Source organism: Varroa destructor, unplaced genomic scaffold, assembly GCF_002443255.2.
Source record: "Varroa destructor unplaced genomic scaffold, Vdes_3.0 BEIS01000003.1, whole genome shotgun sequence".
NCBI classification, from domain to species: domain Eukaryota; kingdom Metazoa; phylum Arthropoda; class Arachnida; order Mesostigmata; family Varroidae; genus Varroa; species Varroa destructor.
In genome coordinates, this window is record NW_019211456.1 from 37874768 (window position 1) to 37890638 (window position 15871).

A 15871-nucleotide genomic window follows, 5' to 3' on the forward strand; every position below is an offset into this window, starting at 1 on the left:
GATATTAGTGTACGAGATTGGCGCGTTTACGGCGTTTCTGTCTCGTTCATGCTTTCACCCATCACGCTTTCGACTCTGTCACGACGTTGCTCATTCTTGCCCATCAAAATGGAAGCCTGTGGTGCCATTTCTGTTGCTGTGCGTGTATTGTGCGCTGGAAAATCCCAACGGCGCCTCTAAGAGTGCGCAAATGCAAAGTGAGGTTCCTGGGCTCTAGCTTCTCCATAAGAAGATCGTACGCTTCAAGGACAGGTCTCAGTGCTTTATCCCCAGCCCGACCATTTGGACAGTTCGTAATGCTTCATTAGTGCTTAGAAAGGGGTACAGCGGAGTCGAGTAGTACGTCCTTATCATCAGTTGTTGATAGTAGAAAAAAGGCGAACTCGGCAAATCGATCGAATAGGCCTTCTGAGCTTCAGCAATTTAGCCCCTGTGTGGACTACAGCAAAGTAAGTATACATTGCGTCAAAGAATTCGCACTACGTTTGATAACAGATCCTTTGTTACGGTAGGCAAACAACCTGTTGCTGAGCTTTAGCTGAAAAATTACTTTCCTGTAAAGACAAAACCATCGGAAGCATACCAAAAAAAATCTAAAATTTTTATAAATCTAAACCTACTTTAATATACTTCATGGGGTAATTAACACTTATACACACTGTGCTTTTCTGTGAATAAAGTATAGCTTTTTTATGAGGCCATTGTGGTGTTCTGTGGCGTACTACGCCCTTGAATTATATACCTAAAATTTGAGTTGCTGCTCCGCATGCTCAGCTTGTTGTTTATTGAAACCTTAAACTCGCCGTACTAAAAAAAATCGATATAGTTTGTTTAGTCCTACTAATATCGTAAATCATCCAGTCTTAGGTGGCTTCGATAATTAGAAGGTATCCGGTGAGCCAAAAAAAAATCATGCTTTTGCACCGCTTGAAAGTGCGGGCAAAAATTAGCTTGTGATACCACCATTATTATTGCGCATTGGCAAATAGCAACGGCTGGACCAGTCATGGCGACAACAAAACAATGGTCATCGATTGTGGATGCCCCATTTCCAACCAACAATGAAACGTGCCACCACCTCTATTCCAAACGAGCCTGCTTTTGTCCAGGACAGAATCATGACTCGTTACGAGTTTGCAGCCTGAACCAGTTACCAAGTCGGCCAATGAACATACTAACGCTAATTTGTTCGTGAAACAAATGGCGAGTAGCGACGCTAGCCTTGCTGCACGGCAGACGGAGCTGGCTTGCCGGTGCTTGTCTCCGGCCATGCTGACGTCCCTCGGAACGCTATCAGTGGCCGTTCGTCTGCCTGCCTGCACCCGTTCTCCTGGGGCGAGAAAGGGAACTACGGCATCGCTAGTTGACGAATACTAGTCTAGCGAAGATTTTTTAGAGATAGTAACGCAAATTCCCAGGCTTCTTGTCTGTCTGGCCGTTCTTTCGACTGCGTCAGTTCTTCTCGATACTGCTACTAACCGTCAGAGAAGTCCGTAGAGGCTGATGCTGTTAACCGAGAATACTATGGATAAACATAGAGCGAAACGTTACTCCGAATGCGAGATATGTTATTTTAAATATGCATCGACAATAGGTGAATAAATTGAAGATGGCAATGGGTAGTTAGGAGTGTACAGTTGAACTCATATCTCTGCTGGCGTTAACTAGAGAGAACAGTAAAGAAAAAAATTGTCAGGAAAAAGTGGTGTTATTCGTTTACAGCACCTTAGAAAAGGTTTTTACTTCTAGAGGAGTTTAGGTAATTTCTTGATTGAAAATCTTTGGCTTGGCCGAAGCTGATCCTACGAACGATAAACATTCATTTTGTTCAAAGCTGACATTTTCAGGCTCCAAAACTGCGCGAACATTCAATGTATAATCGCTATCAAGACGTAGAATATTTTCGTAGCTCTTATCCAAATGAAGATTATAAGCTAAATATTAGAAATATTATTAAAGCCTAGAAGTATATATATATACTTTTTTTTTTCTCTAGCATAACCACTAACTAGATTGTTTGTTGCGTGCCAGATAATCACCTAGTGTAGCTGTTGGACTAAACACGTACAACGTACGAGTATCGGTACTACTATTACAACAGCGAAGCTCGCTGAAGGCTTCCACTGCATCATAATTACTTGTCCAAACGAAGCCAAAAGATTGCATTATGACTGAGCGTTAATAATATCTACCAAAGCAGAACAACCTGTAAAGGATGATGAGACTGCGAGATCGATGGTTTATTCCTCAGTTGATTTTTCTCCCTGTTACTGTATATTTACGTTGCAAGCTTTTCAGTTGCGTGTAGCTAACCAAAGCCTTACACAAGACAATTTTTATTACAGCTGTTGCTAGCAGAATTATGGTAGCTAGACCGGCTTGCTTCTAGTCGCCGCATCTCCTCTGAAGCCCGCTACATGTCCGGGCAGAGTAGTCGTATGGGCCGCGTGTGCTGGTGAGCGCTCTTCTGTGCAATGATCTTTTTAAGCTCCCATCCCATGGACCGCGGACCTCGTCCAATGCCGCAGTCTGCAATCACCAACAGCCTCGCCATTGCCGCGGTCATCTATCTCAGCATCTTTACTGTGCAGCCTGTGTCAATATCAGTGCATGTCCGTGCCATTGTAAAGCGAAGGCAACAAAATTCGATAGTTATCCTGTTTAGTTATTGCTGAGACATGTATATTCAACGATAGATTGACGAGGGTTTGCCGGCCTACTCAACCCATCGTCTACATATCAAGTGAACTTGCTGCCGCCTGGTAGCGGATCGTGTATACATCACGTATATGCAATGTACACTTAGTGGCTGTAACAGACCACTGCAATACAACAATACCGTTTCGGAAAATGATGAAGTGTTGAGGCGATAAGCAACGGCCCTTTCAAGGCGTGGCGGTGATTATTGTTGTCGCCGCCGTCGTTGTTAGAATACTTTTGAACTGATTTGCAGCAGCGCTAGCGTTGGTCTGATCGTACAGTGACACCCTATTGTGACAACAAAATGCTTTCTGTGCGACGTTGCAGCAACAGCATGACCGAGGCAGTGGTTTCGAGGGCAAGCCAGGCGGGCCTGGCAATGAGTGCTCCAAAGCCCCAACAGCCACTGAGTGCCGCCTCGCCAGCGGTCGATACTGTAAATGTGAGTATGTTATTGTTTTTCGTCTTTTTCTTGCATGTTTGTTGATTTGTGTGATTCGTTACCTTAAATACGTGGCAGCTGGTAGCCTGACCCTGTTCGATGCAAAGGCATCAAGTGTAGACAGGGTCCATAAAGTAATATGGCAGTAATTTAAACTTTTTTATACCGACATAGTTGTCATGAAGTTCTCTACATCAGCAGACTGATTTTTCTATTTATGAGTAAATACTAATTTGCTTATAGACTCAGTTGTGTTACATACATTATACTGATTTGTTATTTTCAAATATCAATAGATGAATAGATGGAGTGAGCGGTAGTGTTTCTCGGAAAAGATTTTATATAGGTCATACAAAGAGCAAAACATCTAATCCATCGGCATCTGCTGAGCTGATTCCGGTCAGTTTTATCTGGGAATGAGCAGAGCGTGCGTTTTGACAATATGCTATTTCGAACCCGCTTATTATGAATCATATTATCAGCAATTTCATAAGGCAAATATTAGAACTAAGCACAATCGCGATATTATTGGGTGGCATCAGCACCAGCACGAGAAGCATCGAAGTGTGTGTTAGCGGTGTTTTTCCCCAATGTGTCTGTCTATCACTCCTAAGCCATGGCTAAATATAAATCTTGCGTAAGCCGGTTTTGTCATGCATGTTTCTGCAAATTTACATGACATGTAGGCAGATTGGATTGGCTTGAGTTAATATGCATGTGCTTCTTAGGCTCGTTTTCGTCGAGAGCGTTTGAAGTGTGATTCGCAGTCGCGTCAGCTAGAGCGGTCGCAGAATAGAATAGCAACGTGTATTTTTCGCCACGTCTGCCAAGTAATGTGCTTTGGTCTTTGGCAGAAACAGGTACCGACCACTCGACGTTTCGAAATGGATATTCCTACTCTATTTCCTTCCGTTAGATAGCATGCTCATTATCGCTAAGTTGCTTTTGCCACACAATTTCCTAGAAGGGTCAGTTGCGTGTACTAATTCGTTGATTCATGCGACGCGCAGCTTACGAATCTCAAACTTGGCGACCAAGTGTTGGAGCAACAGGTACAACCGATACGTTTAAATACCTAATATACGATTCTGTATCTAATGAAGTACCAAAAGGAATCCGGTGGTCGTTCGTAACTTATTCTGTAGTTCACAGTAGAACTAAAAGTGAGCATCAATAATATATGGGACTAAGGTCTATTGTGCTCCGATACTAATCTTAACTTGTAGTATTTTTTCTTATAGATGTATATATATATATATATATATATAATGGATGATGCATGATTGTAAATTAGCTGAGCAGCATTTGTTCCGTTGAGACCTTTTCAGATGTATTTATTGGATAAAGCATTTTTACGTTTATTGGAATCTTATGGACTCGGAAATGAACCCGTTACGTTTGAAACTGTAAGTCTAATATACATTTATACTTATTCTATTTGTTTAGTACAAACTGACTAACCCTTGAAAATTATGGTAAATTTGGTCAATTGTAAATTCATGAAAGTTTTATATCTAGGGTTATAAAACACTAATTTGATAAATGTTTTATGAGTGAGTTGTCTCTGTAGAAACAAACTAAACCTAGTGTTTATTTTAACTGATTAAAATTCTCTTTTAGATTGTGCATTCTCTCAAGCAATACATCGTCTCACATGGACTCTTCCACGTGTCTCGTCCAGACGTAATAATTTGCTCCGGTGATCCTCTGGGTGTATTATTCAAAAGGACGTCATTTACCAATCGAGAGGCTGTGTATGTATTTCGACCATCTGGCTTATATGGTTCGATAATTTTGCAAAGTAACTACTAGTCCTCTAGATCTACTGTAAGCGCAGTTTTCCCTAACCATTGCTATCTATATTTAGGTGCATGAATGAATGCTTGTCTGAATCTGTTTTGGTTTGTAAAATATAGCATATAGGAATATTGGGGCGGGTAGTAAGGAGAGAACGTTGCAGGTGGTTGACACTTTGATGTCGCACCGTTTCGACAACGTGCCAAAATGGAGCTTCGTGACTTACACGTCGCTCCTCTCTGCGCCGTCATCATGTTCGTTGTTATGTGTCGGCAAAAAAGTACCTAAAAAGTGATTGTAGAAATCTCAGCAGTAGAACATGTTTTGACTGTTACTGTGGTTGGTGCAAAACAGTGACCTCAATGCTGGTCCACAGAAGAACTCTTATGTTACAGTACGAATATGGAAGTGTATATATTTTGCTGTAGATGCATAGCTTATCATAAAAAGAAGAGCTAATAGGATCCCTGATGGCTCAGGGAGATTGAAGTAAATCTACACCGTTTAGTTAATGATAGCCAACTATCAAAGCCTCTTTAGCTTTTCATTATGAACTTCTATATTTCTCTCACATGTATCGTTTCGTACGTGACTAGGTATAATTAGCATCCAGTTCATGTGCAAGTTGTTGTCACCCCTTACGATTATTTTGATGCTCTAGCTCTCAAGTATGGCTAACAGCATATCTTTTACTTCGGCAGTGCGAACCTTAGATTCGGGTGAGACCAATGGATTTCATCGAGACTGACGTGAGGTCCATTTCTATAGGGCCTGCATGCCTCAAAACCGGGGTTCATGGCTTTTTCATGCGACCGAAGATTGAAGAGAAAATTGTATGAAAGCGCTTGAAGATAAGCGGAACATACACGTTTATCAACTGATGGCGTGATGTCCCCGTTTAGCGTTCAAATCATACCCAAATGTGAGCTAATCAAGTGGTCACTAATGCCTACCGCAGTGTTACTGAACACGGTCAGTTGAAAAAAATGCGAGTCAATCTGCCGACCGCATCTGTTCACTAACGTAATACAAAATTGAAACCGTGATGTCGAGTTACGAACTGCGGGCGGCCTTATTGACTTCTTGATTGGCTAACACTTATCTATGATTATGTGACGACCAAGCTGAGCCATTGGCAATGAGGCAAGAGGTCCAGCTGAGAACAACTTTGTGATGATATACAGGTAACGAAACTTGTGTCGGGCACAAAACGCGAAGCCTTTGAACTTATCCACTAATTGTTAGGTTTTTTACCATAGGTAGTGACGAGCCGTTTGACTGAAGGAGTGACTGTCCGGTTGGTGAATGAATGATTTCAAAGTTGTTTTTGCTTTTTGTAATCGTGGTTTTCTTTTTTTTAATTTTCATTTTTCGCGTTGCTATATTATTACCTGTTTGTTTTCAATGAGGATCACTTCTTTGCTTGTCTTGATCTGTAGCTCCGTTTACCAGTAATCATAATTTTACAGTTTTGCAGTGCCTGCAATAGGTTCAGATTAGTCAAGTCGTTGCAGCCTGTATACAAGTCTAGGTTAATAATTAATGGACAATTTCTCTCCATTTGTGGTTTCCTCTCTCTCTCTGTTACCAACTTTTTCAATCTACCCCTCTCAATATGATCTGACCATCAACATGAAATCTGGCTACGCATTGCATCTCTGCCATTGATATGTTCCCTCAATGCGTTCTTGTGTCGCTTATCTGTGGTCCTGTGGGATCGCACGCGCGCGACTTCGGATCAACGAATCGACTACAACGACACTCTCACAGAAGCCTAATCAGGAAGCACATATCTCCTGTGTTCACTCAAAAACGACACGATGTTGGTAAGGGTTCGCTCTGGTCAAAAACGGCCAACTAATATATAAAAAAGCTATACTAAGCTTAGTCCGTAAAAGATTCGCTTCTAACAGCAACCGATGTGTTGGTCGATTTCCTAGTCTTGACAAGGAGAATGACTGCTCACTCGAAGCAACTTAGAAAGCGGAGAACCCTGACCATTATAACCGGTGGTGATTGCAGCCATGCGTGAATAAGTTGTTTGACATTCGAACGATTTCATGGAGATGCAAGGCTCTCTCACCCCCGCCCTATTACGAGGTTAGGGAGGACGCGTGGTTTTATAGAGGCAGTCACTGGGACAATTTTAAGGCATTTAGGCGCCGTACGCCTCCGTGCCTTAAAAGCAACTAAAGCTGGGAGGAATTGCTCGGCTCTTTTCCACTTAGCTATGCGTCCCCGTTCATTGTCTCTTAACCTTTTGAGGAATGCGGTAGGCGTAGATAAGAGAACCTGGATGAACGACGTCGGATTTATTTAAACGCCTTTCTATTAGGGCTAGCTGCTGAAAGATAACTGTCTGAAGGTTTCACATGCCCTGAAACTCTTACAGAAAATGTTCCTAAGCAGTGGCTTCGAGTACCATCCAGACCTCAATATCTTACCTTCCTAAAGGCCACGGGGCATTGCACGTCGTCTCGGGCCCCGCATTTCCTTTTGACGCCTGCCGTTGCTTCCACCCCTAGCCGGCGAGGTGTTCAATCACTCTGTCACCACTGTGATGTCATGTGATGCATTCTGCACCAGGGGTGGGTGGGTACATACAGCTGGAACTTGAGAAAGGCTCGACAGAAGTGGCCGCGGACCTTGCATGTCCGTTGCACGGCGGTCCTTTGGAGAGCGTGGAGGGCCCGGTTATATGTAAACATTGCACGGGGCCTTTATTTAGCACTTTTACTTGTCCGCACTGTCAACTCTTCCTCTATACCTATTCTACTCATTGATAATGGCCATCAATGATTAGAAGGCTTATTGCGTTCTGGCGAAGGCCGTCTATAGTTGGAAACAGCGACAGGTTCAGGGCTATATAATGTGCTAGAGCCAAACTTGCTTGTTTATCCTCGTCTGACCTGTACGATGGCATGTAATGGTAACCTTATAGGATCGCCTGCGTGTATTAAAGCGTCGACGGACGTAAAGGTACTGGATGGGGTCAACGATGACCACAAGGCTAGTTCATCTGAAGAGGAGTCAGAAAGCGTTGAAGAACTGGACGTGGAAATCGCCTTTAGTGAACAAGGCAGTGGGAGTGGCCTGTCGCTCTTCGAAGAATTCCAAGATAGTGGCAAGAGGATCGTTGGCTCGCTATCCTCATCTGATTCGTTGTCCGATCTGGACGAACTTGATGATCCCGAAGATCGTACGGCAGCAAGCGTTGTATCGATACTTTCTGAGTATAACGAATTTGAACCGCTTAGTGACGGCGGCTCAGATGATGATCTCGAATCTTTCTCAAGTGACTCTGATCTCGAAATAGTAAGTTTCTATGTATACGGTGTATCGCACTTTGTGTTATCGACTTCAGGCATCACTAATAGTCGTCTGCGTAATAGTAGCCATGATCTGCTGCAGTAGCATCCGGTAGCAGTAGCACAGTGACCTCTAGTATTTTATAGGAACTTCTTTCCCATTTCTTCTTTTTAGCATATTGTTGAGGAGAAGGTCACGGTGGAGAGCGTCGGGTACGAAGATCACGGGTTCTTCGCCGATAGCTCGGACGCCGATGTTAGCAACACTGCCAATACGGAGCACACGGTATGTGGTAACGCACACGGTAGAGGAAAATCGCGACAGTGGAGACGACGACTCGAAAGGCCACTTTTTACGTAATCGCTTTTACTATGGTTAAGGAACTTACGTGGTGCCTAGCGATACCTGCTAGAACGTTCGTGACAACTTTTGACCACCTAGTAATTACTATAGAAGGAATACATAGTTATGATATGTAAATAGTGGCCAAAAATTGTTGGAGTGTATCAAATGACTGTGCCTTTTGCACGCAGTTGCTACTGTTTATATACCTAGGAGATTTGAAATGTGACCGTTATATGTGACGTAGATCCTTCTTAGTCAGTTTGCAAGCAGCCTAAAACGAAAAACAACACGTAACAAATCGCGGTATAATGCTAGTGGAGCTGTGCAAACCAGTAGCAAACGAGCATCTCTGGGATTCGCTTCATTCGGTAGCTTTCCGACATGTATATATAAAGGGATGTACAGCGGAGCTGAATTGTTGTTAATAAGTGTTGTGGTGGGAGTGCTACCATCCCAAAGATGATCGTTTTCTCCTAATGTGCACAGCTTCATTAGCATTATATCGTGGCCTATTACGTGCCCAACCTGCTGTATACTAGTTATCATTTTAGGATGCTAGCGAACCGGTTGACAATGATATACGCCACATATGAGGAGAATGACGCAACACTTATGGTTCATATCTCCTAAGTATATGAACAGTTACAGACCCGTGCGGGGAGCGCATTCATATATATATATATATATATATATATATATATAGATTGTCCGGAGCTATTCGAAAAATCAGAATAATCTTTGAAACGCCGTGAAATTTGCTAATAATGTTGTTGTTATGTACGACTATAAGTGAAAACAAGAAAAATAAATAGCTATCGTTTAGTGCCAAAAATGAACTTAAGTGATGAAGTCTAATTCTGAGAAAAGAACGTCGGTGGAACCCGTTAAAGGTCAGTAGAAAGATGAAATGCCTTTTGCAGAAGAATAGCTCGTTCCTGATGCAATTATCCACAGGACGGATGGAAACGACAACAACGGTGACTACATTATAGGATCCACACGAAAGACTAGTGACTGTGATTATAGGAACGTCTAAACAACATTTAGCATGAACAATATGCTTCCTGGTACTTCGATACTAATTTTTTCGGAGCATGTACTGTTATGGGATTTTCGTTAAAAAGTACTTAAAGCAAAGAAGAACTCAAGAACTAGGTTCAGATCCGATGGAAGAACGTGTGGCGCACTTTAGGCAGTTTACGTAACTAGAAGTGTTGTATAGGACTCGCCTGGAGCACGGTATCACTGTAGACGATAAGTTCGCCTTGTCACACTGATCTCGTTCGAGGTCCAGATGTGTAGTCACCTTCCCCGTGTTCCTAAACTTTTAATGTGATTGCACTAGTAAGGAACTGAGTTCCACATTTCCGAGTGTTTTGGCCAATCCATTGCGTTGATTTTCAGCACCAAATGATATTAAGGACTTAATATTATTAGTTTTTAGAATTAGATATTAAGATAGCTGCGGAATTGAAATTTGTACTTATTTCTCATGCTAGTGGTTCTAGTGTATAGAGGAGTAACTCTTTAAGATTTTCCATTTCGCTCCGGACAATCCAATATCTACATACATATATTCAATGCTTAGCTGTATTAAAATGCATGTCTGACAATGTTTTGACCAGGCGCATAAACGGTCTCCTCAAGTACTAGTATACACATGTGGCAACATTTATAGGAGTCCTAATAGATAATCTCAACATTGTTCATGCTATGATTGTAGTATTAAGATTTTAATTTGCAGTATGACTGTTAAAGGTAGATATATTAGTTTATTAATCAGAAAATTTCTGAAAGCCAAATTTATAATCCGTTGTTGAAATTGTAAGTGGCGCATTGAGCTTTCTGCCTTACATTTTCTCTACTAGAACTATCGAGCACCTGTGCGAATGAACTCTGATTAACTCTGCATTGTCTGTATAATGTCTTATATTATTAATTACTGTCATTTGCCCTAGAAGCCAAGCTACAGCTGTGAAAACATAGTCACTGAAATCTCAATAAAGCTGAACTGAATTCAGTCTCTAGATTTATATAGCGACAGTATCGGCTAAACTTTTATATACCATATGGCGTTTTGACGCTTTGATCCGCACAGGTATGCTTGAAGTACCTAAAAAACATGCTCGTAGATCGTACTTGACAGCTTAGAACAATAGTGACATGTTATATACTTCGTGACATGACTCGAACATTGAGTAACCTAGCAGCTTCTGTGCAGCGGCTGAGCCAATCGGGGCTACCCGATGCGTAGTTCGGGTCCGCCGCTGACTGACCATCTTTTCTACTGGCTCTACCAACTACTGACTCAACACAAGCGCAAGACCGAAGCGGTCCCCTCCCATCTTGGACAAGCGCAAAATCGAAGCGGTCCCCTCCCATCTTGGTGATCGATAATCCGAACGTCCCACGCGACACGGAAATCTCGCCGACCTGGGAAATGGCCGCGTGACAACCAGAACTTCAACCGCACGGTCTGTACCATCTCATCTCACACCGAACAACAGAGAGAGAATAGAGCTCGACAGGGAGCCCTACAAAGGGAAAGGTAAACCTCAGTAATATTGAGGCGAAGGCGTCTAGACATTTCCGTTATCCTGATGCGAACGCCAAGGCAACCCTGGTCGCGCCGAGCTCGCCCTTGCGGTCTGGGTACGTTGGCGTTGGTTGACGGGTACGGCGGGTAAGAAGCGAACATATGTTGATGGTGATGATGCAAAACGTTTGCTAGTCGACGAGGACAAGATGCGGAGATTGCGGGCCTTGCAATGACGGCGTTTGGCGCATAGGGCCTGTAAATACGATCAACATGTTTATCAAAACCTTAAGGCCGCCTCGCCTGAGAACAGCGGCCGTACGTCTACGATGCATCACAATCAGGTCCGTCTTCTTGCAAGTGGGTTGCAACAGACGTTAACCTATCCTGAAATGACGACAAGCTTCAAACAAAGTGCGTCTAGACCTTTGTCTGAAGCGTGGTACAGTGAACGCCGTGGCGTAAATGTCACAGTCAAGTAACACGCACGGCTTCGTTCGGAAAGGGCCCTGATGGTACGAGGGATTCCACGCGAGAAGTGTGGCGGGACACTTTCCGCTGAAGTGCAACACTATCTCGTCGGAAGACTCTCGGCTGTGCAGGGACCGAAGCGTGAGCCGGTTGTGACTTGACTAGCTCTAAGTCTCTACTGAGACTGCAAGCAAGGTGCAAGAACAGCGAACTATGCAAATGCTGGATGCAGCAAAGAGTCAGAATGCAAACGCGAAATACCTATTCTTCTAGAAGACGGACCCAGCGAAGTCGTCCTCCTTTTCTAGTGGCCTTTTATGGCTACAAGAACTGTAGGACTGGCGGAGGGTCTAGCAGAAAACTTTCTTCTTCCTGTACCAGAAAAATGTGCGCGCTCTTCATCCTGCTTTCTCCAGTTTACTTGAAGATATCATGTCCGCAAGTGGCTTCTTGAAGCAACAATAAGGCTTCGGATCGTCCCTGGTGTTTAGCACATACTAGGCTAGAGCCGACAGTCATTGAGAAGGTTGTGGCAATTTGTTAATGACGAATGGTTGAAGTGCACTTTCGAAAAAGTACTCTTTCGAGTACCTTTGTACTTCGCCGTTTTTTTGCACGACTGATTTTGTGCTCTCGAGTCTTATATCAAAAGCAACATACCATACTTGTGTCCTTGCTTTCCGTAACAATTGAAGTGCATATGCAATAAAAGACATGCAACGGTTGAAAGAGAACCGGGTTAAAAAGTATTTTCGGGTTCAACGTTTAGGTCAAGCAAGATTTAAGCATATCAACGTGAACCAGCAGTGGCAAACATACCAGTACATGTTGTCAACTGCGGTTTAGTATTGGTACTCGTGAGATAACTCGTTTCAAATGCCTCTTCCGTATTTCCCTTAACCAAAACTGCGCTACGAACAAAGCCTCAAAAAATCCTATTGCACCCAGCTTATGTTTAGAAAGTGTTGTACAAGCTACCCAATTATTACGTCTACGAACATACTGTATGAAGTGTCATCTACCGGCTCCCTGGAGTTCACTGAGAAAGAAGAACATGTCCCGATTGATTTGCAGTTTTACTTGCAACCGGGACGAAGATTATGAACTTTCTGTTATTCAAGCAAAGAGCGACGTGAAATATAGGTTCATAGTATTATGTGAATTGTATGTGGTCAATAATAGCTTGATTTGTGAGTTCTCATGTGATTTGTGAGTAGGCATTACTACTAAATTAGCTGAAAATTTACGACATACTGTTGTGTCTTAAGTTTGGCTTTAGAAGTGTTAATTACCCCCCATCGGTATGTTAAGCAGAGAAATCAGTGCGCAGTAACTGAACAAGTGTAGAGGCAGCGATAACAGACGAGCGACCGTAGAACTTAAGGGCAGAGAACAAGTTTCAGTACGCGTGTGTTACACAGGGTGACTGCTGTTGCGGTCGAAGTACTGCTTGTGTTATAAACAATCAATAAACCAAACGTTTAAGTATGAATGTTTCCCAAATTAAGTAATCGAATGCGAATGACTCAAATATGCAACTTGCAGAACTTTTTAGACGCATCCCCATAAAGATAGCTCTCATAACCTTTTATTTCTATTTAGTCTCATTTTCTTCTTCTCAAACGCATTTCCAATCGAAACATTTCCACCGCGTTAATAACTTTGTACAGAAGCGAGTAATTGTCATGAGTGGTTTTCGTTCTGTCTTTCTGTCGTTTGGCCAACAATGGTACGCAGGTGGAGAATCCGTGGTTTTGCAAGTGTCAGAGTGATGAGGCGAAGAGCAGCAAAGGCTTTTGCCACAGTTGCTGGACAGCACAGTTCGGCTGGCGCAAAGAGGATGAACGCAGGGTGCCGCCGAGTGTTCAGCGTCGCAAACGGGCCAAACGGCACAGTGCTCAAACCGATGAAAGCGCTTTGAACACCAAGAGACGTCGTATCGATCTAGGACAACTGACCAACTATTCGGAGACTGCCTCGTTGGTCAGTAAAAGGATCCTAACATTTTTTAGATCCATACCGGAACTAGCAATGTTGTTACTTTTTACTGTCCAGGTTGTTTCACAGTTCTTACGAGTTGCAACAACTCGAATAGGCATTTCGTAATAAAACTCTAGGACACAGGCAAATTGTTACGACACGTCTAATGGAGAGAATGTGTATGTATGTACACTCTTACATTTGAGAGGGGCATTGACAGTATAGTTCAGTAATAACGACAATTAAAAACATTCGGTTCGCATCTCAGGTATTTATAGCTATTTCATTTTTCTTTTTAGCCACTGGACGGCTCCTCTGAAGACGTGAACTCGGCGTCGCAGGGCCAATGTTCGACGGTCTCTGTATGCGAATCGTCAGTGTCAACAGACACAACTCCAACGACTTCGCCGATTGGTGTCTTGGACGCTCTAGGGACGTGCATCATCTGCGAATCGCGTTCGCGAAACACGGCTTTTTGTCATGGTCGTTCAGCCCATATCGTTGCGTGCTATAAGTGCTCACGTAAAGTGCAGGAAAAGGGCCTTAAATGCCCCCAATGTCGTCGTATCGTCGAGCGCGTCGTACGCCTTTACGTGTAGATAAACTGTATATTTATTACTTTTTTGGTTCGACTTAAACGGGCAATTTCAAATACTAACAGAAATTTCGCATGTAGCGGAAACCGAAATGTGAATAAAATGAGAAAACAAAAATCGAGCGTGAGAAGAACAACGCGGAAGAAAACAGTTTTTTTGACGATTTGTCACTTGCGACTGAAGGAATCGGTTGTAAGATGGTGACGTAAACACCTACAAAATTCGGATATTCGGCACGTCTTTGTTTGGTTTAAAAACTGCTTTTTTTTAAATTTAGATTTGGTAGTTCTAGCTTACTTAAGTTTTAAGTTTGTGACTTATCGATTAAGTAGTTCCGTTCAGATATCATGCCACCCGGATGGAGTTCTTTTCCAGCAAGAAACATATCTAGGCGTAACTTAGCGTACTTGCAGGCTTAATACATATTACATGTAGAAGGGAAAAAGACTATTAGGAAAAATATAATAATATAGGGTACAGAAACGATCAGAAAAGGCACAATTGGCGTCATGTCAGAAAGCCATGCCACCTGTCAAACGGTGATTAATGCACAACAGATGGATATATCTATATATTTAAATCTTATATATATATATATATATATATAATTAACATTATACAACTGACGTTCTGTTTTTACCTTCTTTAATCTAAACGGAAGGAGAAACCCTTCATAATATAAACCGCTAGTCAGATTTCCGATGCGTGGACACAAAAACAGGTAATCCAGGGCAAATCGGTGGCTGAGTCCTTTCGAGTTCGAATAACCGTTCACGTGGAGACTAGACGCGTTTTCAAATGGGACTGGGCATCCAAGTTCCTTGAACATTTTTTCTTATAGTTTAAGGAAAATCAAACAAATAAATTGGTATACGATCGTTAAAATTTATGTGGAATACAGCTTATGCATCGTTCGAAGAAAACAAAGAAAATCGACTATTTCAAGCGTAAAAAAATGCTACAATTTGCGTGTGTGAACGTGTTAAAGCGAACAGTTACATAGTTGTGTAACCCTTTATTCTATTTACTTGGGATAACACACTGTTATCGGTAAGAACCAGTCTATCGTGAATATGGCAGTAACTACTTAGCAACGAATGGATACTAATAAAACTCAAATTAATCCATGGGAGTATCTATCGATGAAGATTATCAAGTTCTTCTATACGTGGCTACGGAAATAACTTTTTTTGATTCTTTGGGCACTGGCTGACAAATTATTGTTAAAAAAATTTGTGTTTTAATCGTTAGTTATGCGAAGCGTTCTGCAGCGAAAGACCTGACACATAGCTAATTTCATAATGGAAGCTGTAAATAATAGTTTCTATATCTATAACCCGCGTGGCTGAGAATCCCATGAAATCGCGAATCTTAGATAAAACATTTCAGCAGCAGGTTAATTTTTTACAATTGATTCTGTAGAAAAATGCAATAATTTAACAAATTTCTATTAATTGAAGTTGAAAATCATTAGCAATTGTTTTTGTATTAGTGAAACAAACATGGCGTAAAATAGAATTGACTGCGGTAAGCTAGCTAATTGTTATTTTTACAAGAATAAATCACAAAAAGTAGAAAAAAAACTAAAAAAGACTGGATGAACCTATTATAGGAAATGGGTGATTAATAAAAGCGAACGTAATTCGTAACTTGAATGGCTTTTTGCTTTATAGTACAACTGTGCAGTTTGTTTAC

At 42.1% G+C, this 15871-nt stretch overlaps 1 protein-coding gene across 8 annotated transcripts; it reads left to right on the forward strand.

Annotated features, from left to right (window-relative positions):
• The first annotated feature begins 308 nt into the window (after positions 1-308).
• On the forward strand, positions 309-15825 carry LOC111247668 (E3 ubiquitin-protein ligase Mdm2-like). Of its 8 annotated transcripts, none has more exons than XM_022798897.2 (9): positions 309-449; positions 3028-3142; positions 4471-4548; positions 4763-4896; positions 6710-6765; positions 7881-8254; positions 8423-8533; positions 13338-13583; positions 13880-15825. In XM_022798897.2, exons 2-9 carry the CDS (start codon positions 3035-3037, stop codon positions 14177-14179), a joined length of 1407 nt encoding a protein of 468 aa, XP_022654632.1. In that variant the 5' UTR covers positions 309-449; positions 3028-3034; the 3' UTR covers positions 14180-15825. The 8 variants fall into 8 exon arrangements, 7 of the variants coding, with proteins under 7 accessions (XP_022654632.1, XP_086839781.1, XP_086839780.1 ...); XR_015323774.1 differs by lacking the exon at positions 309-449 and adding an exon at positions 2380-2612 and having other exon boundaries at positions 4445-4548; positions 8423-8604; positions 13880-14019; XM_086983654.1 differs by lacking the exon at positions 309-449 and adding an exon at positions 2431-2612 and having other exon boundaries at positions 4445-4548.
• The last annotated feature ends 46 nt before the right edge of the window (positions 15826-15871 follow it).

What these genes read in the sequence shown, in the direction of transcription:
- LOC111247668 (XM_086983654.1), top strand. Translation starts at nt 2,475, where the DNA reads ATGATCTTTTTAAGCTCCCATCCCATGGACCGCGGACCTCGTCCAATG. An exon ending in GTGACTCTGATCTCGAAATA is followed by an intron (nt 8,255 to 8,422) that starts GTAAGTTTCTAT and finishes TCTTCTTTTTAG; the next exon opens with CATATTGTTGAGGAGAAGGT. An exon ending in CTGCCAATACGGAGCACACG is followed by an intron (nt 8,534 to 13,337) that starts GTATGTGGTAAC and finishes AATGGTACGCAG; the next exon opens with GTGGAGAATCCGTGGTTTTG.